A 16,748-nucleotide genomic window follows, 5' to 3' on the forward strand; every position below is an offset into this window, starting at 1 on the left:
ATTCTACTTCTATGGTCCGCCTGTCACCACCTGGCCCTCCCTAACTGTTGGCCTTCCTACCACCTACTGGATTCCTCATCTCCCATGGATCGCCTGCTACCACCTGGGACTTTCTGAACTGTGGACGTCCTGCTACCACCTAATTCCCATTTTATTTCTGTGGCTCGCTGGTCATCACCTTTCCCCTCCTATCTGCGGACTTCCGAGCCACCTCCAGGATTCTTCATCCCCCATTGGCCATTTGTTACCATTGACCCTTTCTGAACAGTGATCTGCTCGCTTCTGCCTGGGCTCTCCTGACTCCTAACCCACCACCTCTAGTTCAATTATTTACCCACGACTCCTAGCCCTGATCGATTTAATCTCCCCACTGACCTCTTCCTCCACTCTTTCACTCTCTTCTTATACACCTTCCCCCTTCTTCCTCTTTTACTCCCTCTTCTTCACAGCACTCTCTCTCCTCCCCCGTTATGCGTATTGCCAGACTCCTCTCTCCCCGTCCTCATTACTCTTCCCCATCCTCCCAGCCCCCTCTGCCCTGCCCCCTCCCTCCCTCTCCTACTCTCCAGCCCCCTTTTCCTCATGTCCATTCCCTTCCTCAACCCCCTCCCCCACTCTTCCCATCCCACGCCAACCTTCCCTCTCCAACCTAACCATATCTACCCCCAATTGTACTTGGCGACTTCAATCTTCACCTCCCTACCCACCCTCAATCTTCCCCTCTTCTCTCAATACTTGACTCCTACCTCCGTTCTCCTCTCCCTTCTCCTACTCACTCTTCTGGCTCCACTCTTGATCTCATCTTTAACTCAACCTACCCCTCCTCCTCCGTCTCTACACTAGCCAACTATCTCTCCGACCATGCTTTAGTCTCCTTCTCCCTTACTCCCCTTCTCCCTTCTTCTGATCCTGTACCCTCCCCTACTTCTTTCTCTTGACATGACCTTCGCAACTTAAGTCCTTCTCTCTTTTTCGACACTTGCTCTTCCCTCTCTTCTCACCCCCCCCCTCCCTGATTTCTCTTCTCTCTCGGTCAATGAAGCTCTATCCACTCTTTCCTCCTCTATCTCCTCCACTCTTGATCTACTTTACCCCCTCTCTTCCTTCCGTCCTACTCGCAAAACCTCTAAACCATGGCTTTCCCGTCAACTTCTCTCCATGCGTCGTCTCCTCTGTCGCCTCAAGCGACTCTGGCTCAAATTTCTCTCACTATCCAACCAAACCTCCTATTTCTCCTACCACATCTTTATGACTCCTGCCTCAACTCTGCTAAACGTTCCTACTATTCTAACCTTCTCCACTTCCAAGCATCTCACCCTCGCCGTATCTTTCAAACCCTCTCTCGTCTTCTCTCCCTGCCCACCTCTGACCCTTCAGTCTCATCCACCCTCTCTCCTTCTGACTTTGCGGACGACTTCTCCTCCAAAATCCTTTCTCTTCGTCAAACATTAACTGCTCCCCTTCCTACTCCTCCCCTTCCGCCCCCCCATTCCCCTTCAGCTTGCATGTCTGACTTCTCACCTGTCTCCCCATCTGATGTGTCCCTCCTCCTGTCCAAAGCCCACCCTACGTTGGTCCCTACTCACCCTCTCCCCACCCACCTTATCCCAAAAATCTACTCTCTTCTCATGCCTTACTTAACCTCCTTCAACATCTGTCTCTCCTCAGCTACATTCCCCTCTGCATTCAAGCATGCCACTATTGTACCTATTCTGAAGAAACCTTTTGCCGATCCCCTTCTTACCTCAAATTTCCGTCCAATCTCTCTACACTACTTGAACGCCTAGCCTATTCCCAGCTCTCAGCCTTTATCACTAACCTTTCCCTCCTTCCCCCTCTCAATCTGGCTTACGACCTAAACACTCCCCTGAAACTGACTCACTTATGTTCTCAACTCCCTCCTCGATCCTCTAAACAATCCTCTGTCCTCATCCTCCTCGACCTCTCTGCAGCCTTCGACACGGTCGATCACCCCTTACTCAACACTATTTCTTCCTTTGGTTTCAAATGCTCTGTTCTCAACTGGCTCTCCTCTTACCTCTCCTCCCACTCGTTTGCTGTCTCCTGGGGCGGTCGTACCTCATCCACCCTCCCCTTGGATTACGGCGTACCACAAGGTTCGGTTCTCGGCCCTTTCCTATTCTCTCTTTACACCTCTCTCCTTGCCCCTATCATACCTTCCTTTGGGATTTCTCACCATTTCTATGCTGATGACACCCAACTCTTCCTCTCCTTTTCTTCCTTCTCTCCTGACCTCCACCTTAAACTCTCTTCATTTCTTACTGCCATTAAAAACTGGATTTCATTCCATTTCTTTCTCTCAACACTGATAAGACTGAAGTCTTATTACTTCCCTCCAACACTCTTCCCCCCTCCCTCTCCTCCACCTTTTATTCACTTTCCCCCCCTCTAATCTCCCCATCTCTGCCCACGCTCGCAATCTAGGCATTCACTTTGACTCCTCCCTCTCCTTTTCCCACCATATTTCTCTTACCTCTTGCGCCTGCTGCTACCACCTTTTCAACATTCGCAAAGTCCGCTCCTCTCTCATCTTCCATGCCACTAAACTTTTAATCTCCTCCCTCATCTTCTTTCGCCTCTTCTATTGCTCCTCTATACTCTTTGGACTCCCTATAGCTCATCTCGCCCCCATCAAATCCCTCTACGACTCAGCAATCCGTACCCTCTGTCTCCTTGCTTCTCACGACTCCAATTCCTTTTCGCTTTCTTACCTTGGTTGGCTTCCCTTTCACTCCCAACTTAAATTTTATTTCCTCTGTCTCGTCTTTAAATCTCTCCATGATCTCGCCCCCCTTATCGTTCCTCTTTCCAAACCCCTTCCCGCTCCCTTCGATCTGATCTCTTTCTTCTCACCATCCCCCATCCCCATGTGCCTCCTCCCGTTTCCGCACCTTTCAGCTCCTAGCCCCCCAGCACTGGAACTCCCTACCTCTCTGTATCCGCCCCATCCCCAACTTTTCCTCCTCCTGTGCTTTCTTGAAATCTGTCCTCTTCCATTCCCCACCCTGATACCATTTAACCCCTTCTCATTCCTCTCTCCCCTCCCTCACATGTCCCCTACTCACCTCTCCCCCTACCCTTACCTCTCCCTCCTTACATCTTCACCCTAATGCCCTTTGTTTCCCTCCTACTTTCCCTTCCTCACCCCCCTCCTTCCCTCACTTACCCTCACAGGTTAATTGCTCTACTTACTGTTTTATTGGCTTGATTCAGGTTTTGTAAATTACTTCCACTGTTATACATTTCTATGTATCTTGTTATAATGTAAAGCGCTATATAAATACAATAAATACAAATACAACAAACAATGGTCATGGAACAGGTCCTACAAGAGGAAACCTATGTTTGCGGACACATCAGCCACTTAAGCCTGCAGAGGATATCGAGCCCTTTCCAATATCCAATGGCAAAACCTGAGCCACTTACCACTATACTATGACCTTGTGAAATCTTTCCCAGCATCTACCAAGTTTCTCAAGTTATCCTCTGTAAGGCCCAAATGCCTGAATATTAACTCCTCAAAGGTCTCAGGTGCCAGAGCACGAAGTAGATCAATTGAATGGAGTGTGTGAAACACCCCAGACACCTGGCTGGTGAAAGAGATCCAGAAGGCGGTGGAGGGACATGAGAAGTGGCCCAGTGCCAGATGCATTAGGTTGGAAAACCAGTGCCTCTTCCAGCTAATGAGAGGCGATCAGGAGGTTTTCACAATTCTTGGCAGTGTGAAGTTTCTGCAGAACTTCCTGTTCACTTATGAAGCAAAGAGATCCACTTGTGAAAACCCCTAGAAAATGGGCCAGGAACAGATAGGATTGACAAAAACCAGAAGACTACCTATAAACAACCGCAGAAACCCTAAACCATTAACCATGACCGTTAAACCCGTGTACCAACACTCGGTACGTAAGAACCACAGACGTTTATTCTCTCGGAAACAAGAAGAAAAGAAAAAAGATGTGTGTATATAACTGAAAGCATAAACAGCATATGTGTGTTTCATAACTATGAAATGTATACACTAAAATGTGAAGCGTGACACAAAATTGACATACAATCCAAAGTAAAGAATGTGCCTTGATAAACTAAAGAAGGGTGAAATAATAGCATGTGCAAAGAAATGTTGGCACAAAGGTATTTTGTAAAGAATAACACATCTCTCATTGGTCCCTGTATAAAGGGGCGGCAGTAACCATGGGCTATCGTTTCTAGTGCCCATGCATCTGAAGTAATACCCCTCCATTCTTTCAGATACTTTCCAATCTGCCTCCCACAAGGTGTCGCGAATCAAGACCTCAGAGTAGTTTTGAGGCAGCTGAAGCAACGGTTTATGGTAAAGACACTGCTGCTTCGGGGGGGGGCTTTGCACCTCCCCCTCGTCCACTATGAGGGAATCTTCTTTGTCCTCTTTGACCAGCCTATCTTCTCTCTCTTCCAACTGAGGAGCAGTAGCGAAAAGACATACCCCCTCCAAGATGATCTGCTGGGGTGAAAAGGCTTTGGCTGCCTGATGGCAGCACCCAAGGATTTACCTGCTGCCTCTGAGGTCTGCAGCTTTTCAAGGCTCTCGTCAGCCTTATTGCCAAATAAATGGGAGCCGTCAAAGAGCATGTTGTGAAGTCTGGATTGTACGTCAGCTGCAAATCCTGACTTCCTCAACCACACAAATCTGCATATGACGGTGCTTGCCACCATGGCTCTGCTGATGCGGTCAGCAGTGTCCAGACCTAATTGCAGGGACTTAAACATGGCCTCCTTGCCATGCCTTATCAGGTTCATGAAGCCATCTCCTTTCTCACCTTCAGGGATGTGATCAGCCGCCATTGCTATGCAGTCCAACAGGGTGAATGTGAACTGCAAGGGCACATGTAGAATTCGACTTTAAAGCCATGCTGCTAGCTGAAAACACGTTATTTGCCCATGAATCAATATGCTTATCATCCCTATCAGGGGGTATGGTTGGGTACGCAGCTTGCTTAGAGGCAGATGTAGCTGCTTGCACTACTAGACTTTCCAGAGTCAGATGTTATTGACAGGTAGCCAGGGTCGCTACTGGATGGCCTGTATTTTTTTGGCAAATTTGTATTTACTGCAGGGCAGGAATCTGGAGCCTCTCAGTAAGCTGCAACCCTTTTTTGGATGGCCACATGAAATGGTAGTAAGCGGTCATATTGAGGACCTTTGTCTAATATGTCTGTAAGGTCGTCTTGTTCAAATGAAGAAGCTGGTCTACTCCATCCTAGGAATTGTACCACTCAGGACATTAGGCTTCTCTATGATGCAACCGCATGATCAGCCGGGTCCTGTTCCCCAAAATCTAGCTTTGGGGAGGTGTCTACCCCACTAGCTGTCTGTAGGTTGTCATGTAGCTCCCTAACTCTGGTCTCTTCTGAAATGAAACATTCAGGGACATTGGTTTTCTTATGAATATTAGGGGTATCCAATTGAAGACCACATGGAGGGATTTTATCTGATGTTAAGGACCTTAAAAAAACCTTTTTTGATGGAGGTTTAAAAACCTTTTCCTGACTTTTTTGTGGCAAAGGCATCAATGAATGTACAGTCGGCAATGATTCTTTTTGTATTGGCGTTGGTGGAGTCTACATCAGTGGCCTCAAATTAGCCTTGCACTTGTGCTCTGAGGGACTCGGCCCTCAACTCGAGTACTCGAAGACTCTCGAGCAGTCTTAGGCTTATGAACCGGGATCGATGGGGAGCATGGTTCTGCCTTGGTCTTATGCTCGTCATCGACCACAGCATGGCCACTTATCTTTCGAGAAGGACGAGGCCTGTTCCTCAAAGATTGACAATTTTCTTCCTAAAGAGTTCCCACTCATCTTTAGAGCAGGATTTAGTTGGGCAGACTACGCTCCTTTCATCGGAGGAAGACGAGGAAGAAGGTGATCTATGCCTTCTCTTCGATTTTTGTGATGACGAGGGGTGTCTGCTCCTCAAGTGGGATTTTTTAAAATCTTTGTTTATGAGGAGTGGAACGTTTCGATTCATGGGATAACCCAAATTTCAAAGGAGTGGATGAGGATTTGGGGACAATCCTACCCACTGATAATTTAGCTTTACGCTCTTTTAAGACCTTACCTGTAATCGACTGACAGGATCGACAGTTAGCGGTCACATGCTCGATGCCCAGGCATCAGATGCATATTTTATGCAGGTCCGTGATGGACATTTTGGTGCTGTATTTTAGGCACTTTTTGATACCGTCTTTGGAATATTCGGAGCTGAATATGAGGCAATTTTCTAAACATTTTTGTAGAAAACTGAAACGCGCAGTAATTCTAAAAGCAATCGCATTAGCGGAAAAACAGACCTGATACCAACGAGTGCTGCGCGCAGCATATGTACTCAACAATGATGTCAGCTAAGATGGAGTCCCTCGGGGGACATCAAGTCGCCCGTCTTGACGCACAGCGCCCACTGCTGAGAGAAAGATTTTTCTGAAGCAGCTGAAGCTGGATACAAAGATATCATAAGATGAGGAATATATTGGGAGGACACAATCTATTCTAAAGGGTTTCCAATGACTAATATATCCTGACTTTGTAATTTACAGGACTCAACTCTGTAGACTAAAAGTGCTTAAAAAAGCCTATTGTGCTTTTAAAATTTAACTAAGTATGCAGCTTATAAAGCTGTTGCACCTACCATGTGTCAATATCTTGTAAAAAATATCTTATTTTAACTTCAGTACACCATTTTGCTTTTAGATCTTATTGAGTTTTTTCAAACATGGCCTACAGAGTTAGAATAGAAGTTCAAGTTTCATTTTTGATTGCAAACAAAGCAGTGCAAAAGGTATAATGTCGAGCACATCACTGCAGGCGGCAGTAACATTAGAACATAATACTAAACAGATAGACGGATGGCAGAGAAACCCCAGACAGATCCACAGCTTCCTTATTCCGCTCCCTTCTTGTGACACCAACCACAACATAAATGGTGCCTGGTCTAACCTTTGTTCGCGCAGTGTGTCTGTTCAAGGCCTTTTCCAAATCAATTTCAAGTTTTATATTATGTGGGATTTGCAAAGTACACGCCTGTCATTTAAACATATCCCCTATATGTACAGTAGGTTCAATGAAATATCATACTTTGCTCTACAATAAAATCAATGAGCAATTCTGTGTTTCTATTCTTATGTACTGACCTAGTTGTAACGACCAATGGTGTAAGGCAGATGGTTGAAAAGTAATTGGACATTGGATGCAAGAGGGAGTTGAGAGTGAAATATAAAGTGTGCTTGTGATGTGAACTGGATATTACTGTTGCCATCAGGACACAATCTCTGCTAACACACAATGAACACAGAAAATGGTACCCTAAAGAATACATCTTATGTAAGGAAGAGCAGGATGCATTGTAAACAGATTACCAAAACCAAAACTATGTTTTTCAAATTTGATCTGGTCTTCCACTGTGAGTTTCATTTCGAGAGGACACCTGTTAACCTTTGCTCACAATTTAAAATATATTGGCAAAAGAAACAGATATAATGCTGAGGCAAATGCAAATGAAATACTGATAATTCTAGACACAAATTCACATTTTCTTTATCCCACTACAATAGTACCAGAGGTAAACACATGCTATGAAATGTGTACGATAGCCAGTGCTTATAAATAAATTAAATTAAAGTTTTACCTTGGCTGGGGTATGAATCCATATTGCCGGGTTAAGGAGAATGTGATCACAGAGCTGTTTTAGCAGGGGCACCCCATTGTGCAAATGACTCAGGTACTTTGCGAAGGTCAAGCACAGCTCAAGCACACTTCTGGTAACATGCGATTTGGAAGACTGCAGAGAGAACATGCGTTATAAAGCACTTCATGCACACCTACTTACATTAAGAATCATTACATTAAGAAATTAAGGCCTGTCTCTTACTAAAATACCATTTTGTGGCAGTTTAATACCTTGACAATTGCCATTCTTTACATGATGGACCAAACACTGGGATCAAAGCAATCATAATAAACGAAAAGGCAGATCTAGGGTGCATTTATTTTAGTCAAACAAAAAGCCCAATAGTGCTACGACTAAACCTTAAAACTGTTATCATATATGTGATAAGCTTCTAGATTCATCCTTTTAGAAATAGTTCATTTATTTAGTTGGTAAGTTACACACAACAAAAGGGAGCACAACAAATGAGAAATTCCCATACTAGCTAATAATCAGTCAATGGTGCATTTTGAGTGAAAAATAACAGTTACATGATGTGTGTGTATTATCAAATGGTTTCACACCTGAAGGAAGTTACAAGTGATGGTTGTAGTATCATACCTTCTCATTGGACAAAATCAAGCTCACAAGTTCAGAGATTCAAACCAAGAGTGCAGAATAAAATCTAAAACTACAAGCAAGAGGGTTTGGAGAACACGGAAAGAAGGAATGTAACTAACGAGATTAAGATTTTGGAGAGGGAGAGCTTGGAGAGTAGGAGGAGGTTGGAGACACAAAAGCGTCAAGAGGAGAAGAGGTTTGGGACCAGAGGGGAAGGAGGAAGAATTTGAGGAGGTTGATCAACATCATGAGGAGAAGGAATGAGAGGTGGAGGAGTTGAATGACAACGGTTCTAAAAAGGAGGTGAGAAGAGAACAGTAGTCGGGGGGGCAGCAAATTATCAGGAGATGGTAGTTAGAGAAAATCAGGTGGAGGGCACGAAAGTGAACTATCGGGAAATGCTCAGAAGACCAAATCAGGATGAGGAGGTGGCAAAAGAACACAGTGAGAAGAGTGGTGCTCAAAGGAGGAGGCCAGGAACGAATGTGGTGCAGGGAGGTAAGGAGCACTTAAGGTGCCTGAAGAGATGATGGTCGGTTCAGTGAGGTCATCAACAGGGGCAGGTCAGGACGCTCACAGAGGAAGGTGACAACACCCTCAGAGATGCCTCACTAGATAGAACAGCTTTCCCGGCTCCCCACCTCTGATATCCCCTCATCCTAAGAATCTTGCGGCTGATAAGACTATACATTTCTTCATAAACCAGAAGCTACCAGAAGTTGAAGACACCAAGGCCTAGAAGGAAAAGAAACAAGTTAAAAAGAATCTTGTGCAAAACCCTGGAAAGCTTGCCATGCAAGATTGAGATTTTATAACCGGGTGCAGGTAACTCATGGATAGACTGCAAAAAAAAAAAGACACCTATTTCACTCAGCCCAGGGTGGGAAACACCACAAAAGCTTGCGACAAAAGATCGAGGGACATTCCAAGCATTTAGTTGTTTGAAACCCCTCAACATCAATTAGAGGCCCAGAAACTCTATAGACAGGGTTCCAGGTTCCTGGGGTAAATAAATAAAAGGGTATTCTGAGAATGGTCTTTCAGCGACGTGAACCCAAAGTTGGAGTTCCATTTCTTCAAACCCTTTATTAAGTTAGCCAATCCTGTATATGTTATTCCAAAATAAACACATCAAACAAAGGTTTTAGTCTTGGCCTCATTTCCGATGTGTCATATCACCATGTGGCTATAAGGGTGCTGGTCATCGCCCTATAGCTAAAGGGAAACCTAAGATCCAGTTGACAGAGCAAATTTTATTGTTAATCATTTTTGACTCGTTTGACAGATCAACATGAAATGTTCAAAAGATGTGTTCTGGCCCGGGCCTCCTTCACCTGGAATGTTTGGTGCAAATTCATTCAATGGTTTAAATGTGATGAAGTGTTGAATACAAGGGGTGTTTTGCCCTGTTGTATTTTATTTCCCCAGAGGCGTTGCTAGGGACGGGTGTGGGGAGTTTGAGTGGGCTATAGCCCCGGGTCTTTTGGTTGTAGCCCCAGATAGAAGCTCAGGGGTTACAACCAAAAAGGCTAGCTAGTCCCCAGTCCCGACAGCCCCAAAATTAACATAGCCCCAGATCTTTTGCAGACCTAGCAACACCCCTGCATTTCCCCAAGTTAAATGGGCATTCATTAAACAAGTGCACCACCCAAATCGCTGGACGGATCAGCTTCAAATTCAAAACAAATTGGGTACAAAATAATGCAGTGGTATCTTTTAGTTGTTTGGTGTAAATCCATTAAATTGTTTTTTTTTTTATTTGGCAGAGAACAGAGGGCCCAAGGCACCAGAATCTTTCATGCATCTCCCATGGCTTTGCAGCTGGCATTTATTTCTATCAATGCGAGTTGTTCTTGCCAGATTTATAGGGAGAACAAATTACTTACCCCTGGTAATGTTCTTTTGATTTGATATTCCTCCAATGTATTCCTCATCTTTGTTAAGTTCCCATCCAGCATCAGCTGCTTCAGAAAGATTTTTCACAGCAGAGGGCGCAGTGCGTCGTCTATCTTGTGGCCCTCAGCGGCCTCCGTCTGTTCTCGAGTAAGAGGTCGACGTTGGTATACAAAGCACACTGTGGCTGTTGCCTCAGTTCTTAGGTTTTCCATCTCATATGCACAGACGTCTCTAAGCCCACAAGATGACCAGATGTTGGAAAAGAGAAAGGCGTAAAACACAGAAATTCTCCCAAAGGTAGAGGGGCAGGTTGGGAGGATGATGAATAAATACGTGTGAGGAACATGCAGTCAAAAGAACACGACCAAGGGTAATTAATTTGTTCTTCGAATGGATTGTGTCCTCCCACGTATTCCTCATCTTTGATGGACTCCCATAACCACGTGTCGCAGGAGGAGGGAACAGAGAATGTACTGACCCACCGCAGAATTCAGCCAATAATGCCTTGTGTCGGAATGAAGAGAAGACCAAGTTGCAGCCCTACAGATGTCCTGCACTGTTACCCCCCCGTTGCAAAGCCGAAGAAGTAGCCATGCTTCTGGTAGAATGAGCTTGTAAGCCGGCAGGGGCATCTTTGCCCACCAAGTTATAGCATTCAGAAATGCATAAAATAATCCAACAGGATAACGTTTGCTTGGTAACAGCTTGACCCAGCTTCTGACCAGCATACCCCACAAAAAGCATATTGCCCTGTCTGCGTTGATTTAGAAACACCCTTTTTGGATCTAGGCGATCAAGCCTCTCCCTCTTTGGGAGGACGTGGAAACTGATAAAATGTAGGCAGCACAATCTTCTAAGCCAAATTAAATTCAGAGACCACCTTCGGTAGAAAAGGAGGTCTGATCCTCACCTTTTCCTTGTAAAAGGTGATAAACTGAGATTACAATATAAGGCTTGCAACCCGCTGGCTCTACGAGCCGAGGTGACAGATGTTAAAAAGACAGTTGTGAGGGTCTGTATCCTTAAAGGACATGAATGGAGAGGCTCAAATGGAGCTCCCATGAGAAGCTTTAGCACCAGATTTAGAGCCAGGCGGGTAAAATGAATGGGACAGGAGGTAAAACGTTAGTAAACCCCTTTAAAAATTAGATCACGATAGCTACCTTAAAATGCGATCCCTGCTCTGGTGAGTGATAAAAAATAAACAACGCTGCCAAGTATCCTTTTACAATAGTAAAGCTGCACCCCGATGGCCTAAATGAAGCAAGAAGGACAGCATCACCATTTAGTCACAAGAGAAAGGGTCAATCTGCTTAGCTCTTGTATGGGAGGATAGGTCCAAGAGACCTCGCTCCCCTGCCGCCCCTCCCCCTTGTGGAGTCCATGGCTCGTCAGGGACCCCCCTGCCACCAGGGCCCAGGTGGCGGGTGGACCACTGGCTGACACATTGACCAAACGTGGTGTATTAAGCTAGGCCCTGGAAACCATTTTGTGACATGAGCCCCTGTGCGCCGCAGCACGGCCCCCACCCTTGGAGAGTTCTCACTTGTCCCTGTGGCCGCAGCTCCCTGGTAGATCCGCTGAGAGCCCGTTCCCACGAACAGACGGACATGAGCTAGTGTTAGAAGCAGTGTATCACTGTCCTCAGTATGACCCGGCCAGCAGGGCCGGGGTGGAAAAGAACTGTAAAATGGCCCCCCGACAAAAGTAGGGACCCCAAATACTAATATGCAAACTGCCTGTGATGAAACTCTTCTCTCCATGACCTTTTTGATAAAATATGTAAACTCCATGAAGATGGCAGAGTGTGTGTGTGTTCATGTGGCATCCTGGCTGAAATACCCATCCATTTAGCTATGTGCAAATGGTAGAAGTGTCCCGCGTTCTATGTTATATGTTTCTCTGAGAAGAATGTATTCCACGGCCCTATGCCATAAACGAACTAATGCTGCTGGAGTGCAATGGAAATCAAGTGCAACTGCATTGGGAGCTCATGTAGATTGTGTAAGAAAGCGCATAGAATGTATTCGAATGTTCAAGCTCACCATGTGTCAATGCCATGTGTCTTATTGGCCCAGTTGTTCCTGCGTGCTCCACCAACCTTAATACTACCTCGCTTATCGTGCATGCATAGAGTGCAACAAAATGTCGTGGTTGTTAAATACTTAACATATAGTTAATAGCAAAATTGGTATAGGTAACGCATTTGAAATAGCCATATAAAGGTGCTAACAATGTAGACATGTAAGCTTTGAAGAAAAAGCTCAATGAGTATTGTACAGTATATGAATTATTATGCCTTTTTGTATAACCTGCAAACACACGAGGAAAATACCATTGTGGGCATATCCAAGGCCACTTCCCCTCCCTCCCCAGTGAAGCCTGCCAGATGAAAGGCAGAGGCCCGGGCTGTTCTGCCTCACCTCCCCAAATTCGGCTGGAGCCGCTTCAAGCATTCACGTTCCCCCGCAGCTCCCATGGCCACGACCAGCCACCTGAATTATTTACAACCCAGCTGTAAACCCCGGCCATAAACGCAGGCCAAAAGGTGCCCTGTGTTACGCTCACCTGATTCCCACGGGGGCGTTGATCTGGACTGGCCCGCTGTTGCTTCCACCAGAGTAACACGTAGAGCAGAGATGACAGACTGGACAGACCCACTTAGCTTTGTTTGTCGGGCTCGTACGGATATCTTTCTGCAATGGAGAAAGGGAATTAACCTCCCGTAATCTGAGCGTTAACCCGCCTTCCCACTCCCCTTGTCTGCCCACAGAACACTCCTGAAGTCCCCTCTTAATCTCACCTGATGATTTGGAAAGATGAGCTCTCCATCCTGCGTCGAGCGCAGGGGCGCGTAGACGACCAGTTACTTCACTGGCGTGGAGGAATTGATGAGTTCCAGTATTGACTCTAAAGTCCAATTGTTCGTAAGAGTTCAAAAGTCTGATCTTCACTCTGCCAGATTCCTTGCAGGTTGCAGATTTAAACCACTAGAAGAGTTCCAAGTGGCAATTGGTAAGATCCTGGTAAGTCTATTGTGGTTCTCCCCTTTGGGGCCGGGGTACAGCGATGATGCAGAATTAACTGCGCCGACCCGAAATGAGGTGAGTACCCCCCCTGTGGTAAATCGGCTAAGTCTTTGGGGTTAGGTTGTATTGTCCTTGTTTTCCCCTTAGGGGCCGGGGTGCGGCGGTGATGCAGAATTGACTGCGCCGACCCGAGATGAGGTGAGTACCCCCCTGTGGTAATCAGGTAAGTCTTTGGGGTTAGGTTGTATTGCCCTTGCTCACCTATTTGTTCTGGTCTCCCCCAGGTGTTGAAGAACGGCCTGGAGATGCTGGGTTCGCGATGGAGTAAAGGAATGCAGCCCCGGATGGTGAGTTCAGCGCGGCGCTGCGAGGTGCGTGGCAACGCACCTGTGAAGGCTTCCCTCTTCCAGATCGACGATGTGCTGGATCAAGGATTCAGGTAAGGGTTTTGTTCTGACCTCCTCTTCTCCTTTTCTTGTTCCAGGTGTTCCAGGGCTGAAGCGGGCGTGGCTGAAGACTGGAGCTGCTGAAGACACGGTGAGCGTTACGCTGCAGCAAGCAGAATAACGCGAAGCACGTGTGACTGTCCGGGTGTGGCTTAAATAGCCTTGGAAGAAGTCCAAGGTAAATATTCTTCCACAGCCCCACCCGAGAAGAAAGGAGTCCCTGAGGTAAAATAGTCCCTCTAAGCCTCATTTGGCTTGTGGTTTCGTGCAGCAGGTAAGTTACCAGGTAGGTATGCAGCATGGTCTGCATCAGGTAAGTTTTCTGTAATGAGCATGGCGCCAGGACTGACTTTATTCTTATGAGCCTGGCGCCATAGGCGCCAGGACTGTAGCCAAATAGCCCCTAACTGGGGTTTTTGGGCATGCTTCAAGTGGCATGATGTCTGCTTCCGGGGTTTCTGGGCCTGGTCTGGCTTTCCGGGGGCAGGCATCGTGACACCCTGTCCTAGACTCCACGCCCCACCAGTTCACCCCAGGTTAATGGCCCCTGTAAAATTAGGACACCCAATATTATAGCAACACTGTAGGAACCCATTCATAATGACTTCTAACGAGACACGAAAACTTGGACAGCTCACCCCTTGCCCTGAGACCCAACCTCGTGACCTACGATACCCGGCCAACAGGATGATGGTAACCATGTATTGATGCATCACCAAAGGACCCCACTCTAGGTGCATTCCTCCTGTGTTGCATTAACCTGTAGAATAACCTATTGTAGGATTTACAGGGAAAGATAATATTGCGGTATTGAATGAATGCGGTGTGCGTGGCCTTAGGGAAGAAAGCCAAGGAAGACGTTCATCAATGACACTGGCCACGCCTGGCACAACAGCACCGCCCGGATGAGCCCAGCTGACCTGCCCGGCCCACGTTGGCAACCAGTGACTTCCACCAACCATGGCGCACCACATCACAGCTGCACCTATAGTTAGTCGTCGCCACCCAATCCCCACGAAACATGTGCCCCCTATGGTGTGTAGGTTCATATGACGCATTTTGTAAATATATACGCCTGTCTTTGAAAGTGTCAGACAGAGCGCTCTAGGAGTTTGCAGAGTCCTTTGCATGCTCTATTTCGACTTATATAAACTCCCATTAAGCTCACCCGCACTTGGTCTTAGCCTTATTCCCATCTTTGGAGAGTCCATTACTGCCTCTCAGTGCGGGGAGGGTCGTGCTATCTGGGGACGCTCGCCTTCACTCTGCACCAGCTGCAAAACTAGTTCCAACGGCAGCTGTACAGAGTCTTGGTTGCTGGTCTTCTGGCGAAAGCAACATCTCCATTACATCTTCCGGGAGGTCCCAATGCTGGTTATCTTAACCTCTCAGAAGCCAGGTGTGAAGGTTCAGAATCCTTATTTTTGGGTGAAGAATTTTGAGAGCAGATCCTCCCTTTGGGATAGACGATTTGGAGGGCAGGTGGCGATTTGGATGCCCAGAAGGTCCGGGTACCACATTCTCCTCACACAATCTGGGGCAATGAAGATCATGGGCTTCTCAAACTTCAACTTCCTGATGACATGACTAATGACAGGGACTGGAGGAAACGTGTACAGCAATGGAAATTCACAGTCTCCTAGAGCTCCTCTCTGAGGAAATTCCCTGGAGCAGAACAGATTGCACTTCCTGTTGACACTGGATGCAAACAGATACACATGGGTTCCCCAAAGGGCGAAGATCTCTTGAAGGACTTCCTGAGCTAGCACCCACTCATGGGAGACTGTGCTCTGCCTGCTCAGAGCGTCTGCCACAGTGTTCTCCATTCCGACTAGGAGAACCGTCGAAAGAGATTCATTCTTGCAGTGGCCAAAACCAGAGGTGCATTGTCTCTCTGCACAGTGGTAGTAACCCTAAACCACATCTCTTGTTGAGGTAATGCATGGGCACTGTGTTGTCTGTCATTATCAGGACATTCTTTCCTGTACAGAGTGCAGAAAGGCCATGAGCACTAGTCTGATATCCCTCAGCTCCAAAAGGAGTTTGTGTTGTTTTGAATCAGATGGAGATCAGCGACCTCGGATTGTCATGAGCCCCCTAAACCTGTGAGAGGCATCCGTAACTACTGTTATCGCCGGCCATGGTTGCTAAAAGGGTTCCTTCCCCTTCAACATCAATGCTAATTACCTTAGCTCATTTGAGCACTCGGTTAATCTGTTAATTGAGCTGGAAAGCATTATGCCGTGCGGTGGTTTGAAAGTGAAAGTAAACCACTCACGGGACTCGCCTATGGTGAAAATAGGGCTACTTAACACGCGTTCCTTGGACAAGCATACTCAGTGTCCATGATCTCATCCTAGAAAGAGACTTGGATATTATGTGCATCACGGAAACGTGGCTCAAAGACCCTATAGGTCCAACTGGCAGTAATGCTACGCCAGAAGGATATATTCTATATAACAAAAACAGAGAGCTGGGGCAAGGTGGAGGCGTAGCAGTTATAGCAAAAGATGTGTTCCATCTTTTTAAAGCTAACTTTGACTGCAGTGGATGTGACACCATGCAGCTAAAGTTGACTCATACACCTAATGACTGACTTAACATTATTGTTGTTTATAGACCCCCTTCCCTGACCTCCGATTTTGAGAATGAACTAGGCTCGCAACTAAGCAAACTGGTTTCTGATCATTCATCCTCCTTGTTAGTAGGGGACATGACTAGATGGAGGAAACCCTGAGGACAAAGAGGCTACTGCTCTGGAAAATGCCTTGCACAATGTGTCTTTTCAAATAGTAAATAAGAAACCCACCACCCCACAAGGTAACCAGTTAGACTGGGTCTGCACCAATAACCTAGTCTCCTCTCAGATTAAGACGGAGCCATGTATCTGGTCTGACCACAGTTTGGTGACATTGGAAATAACCCTAAACTCTCCAATCAAGCTGTTAGAGAACCCACATGTGAAAATCACAAACCGAAACTTTAAGGGAATCGGTCCTGAGCAGTTAAAACTGTGCCGACTCCAGATCGAGGATTCTTTTTTAGTATACGACAGTTG

General features: G+C 46.4%; 1 protein-coding gene across 3 annotated transcripts in view; it reads right to left on the reverse strand.

The window, feature by feature from the left end:
• Nucleotides 1-16,748, reverse strand: part of LRBA (LPS responsive beige-like anchor protein) — a 3,444,508-nt gene that overhangs the window by 2,768,816 nt on the left and 658,944 nt on the right. For all 3 annotated transcript variants that reach the window (XM_069631262.1, XM_069631261.1, XM_069631263.1), the window contains exon 13: nucleotides 7,678-7,830. In XM_069631262.1, the coding sequence (XP_069487363.1) occupies nucleotides 7,678-7,830 (153 nt within the window). The remainder of the gene's footprint in view (nucleotides 1-7,677; nucleotides 7,831-16,748) is intronic.

The sequence above is a fragment of the Ambystoma mexicanum genome, chromosome 6q (genome assembly GCF_040938575.1).
Source record: "Ambystoma mexicanum isolate Mex_15411 chromosome 6q, UKY_AmexF1_1, whole genome shotgun sequence".
Lineage (NCBI taxonomy): Eukaryota > Metazoa > Chordata > Amphibia > Caudata > Ambystomatidae > Ambystoma > Ambystoma mexicanum.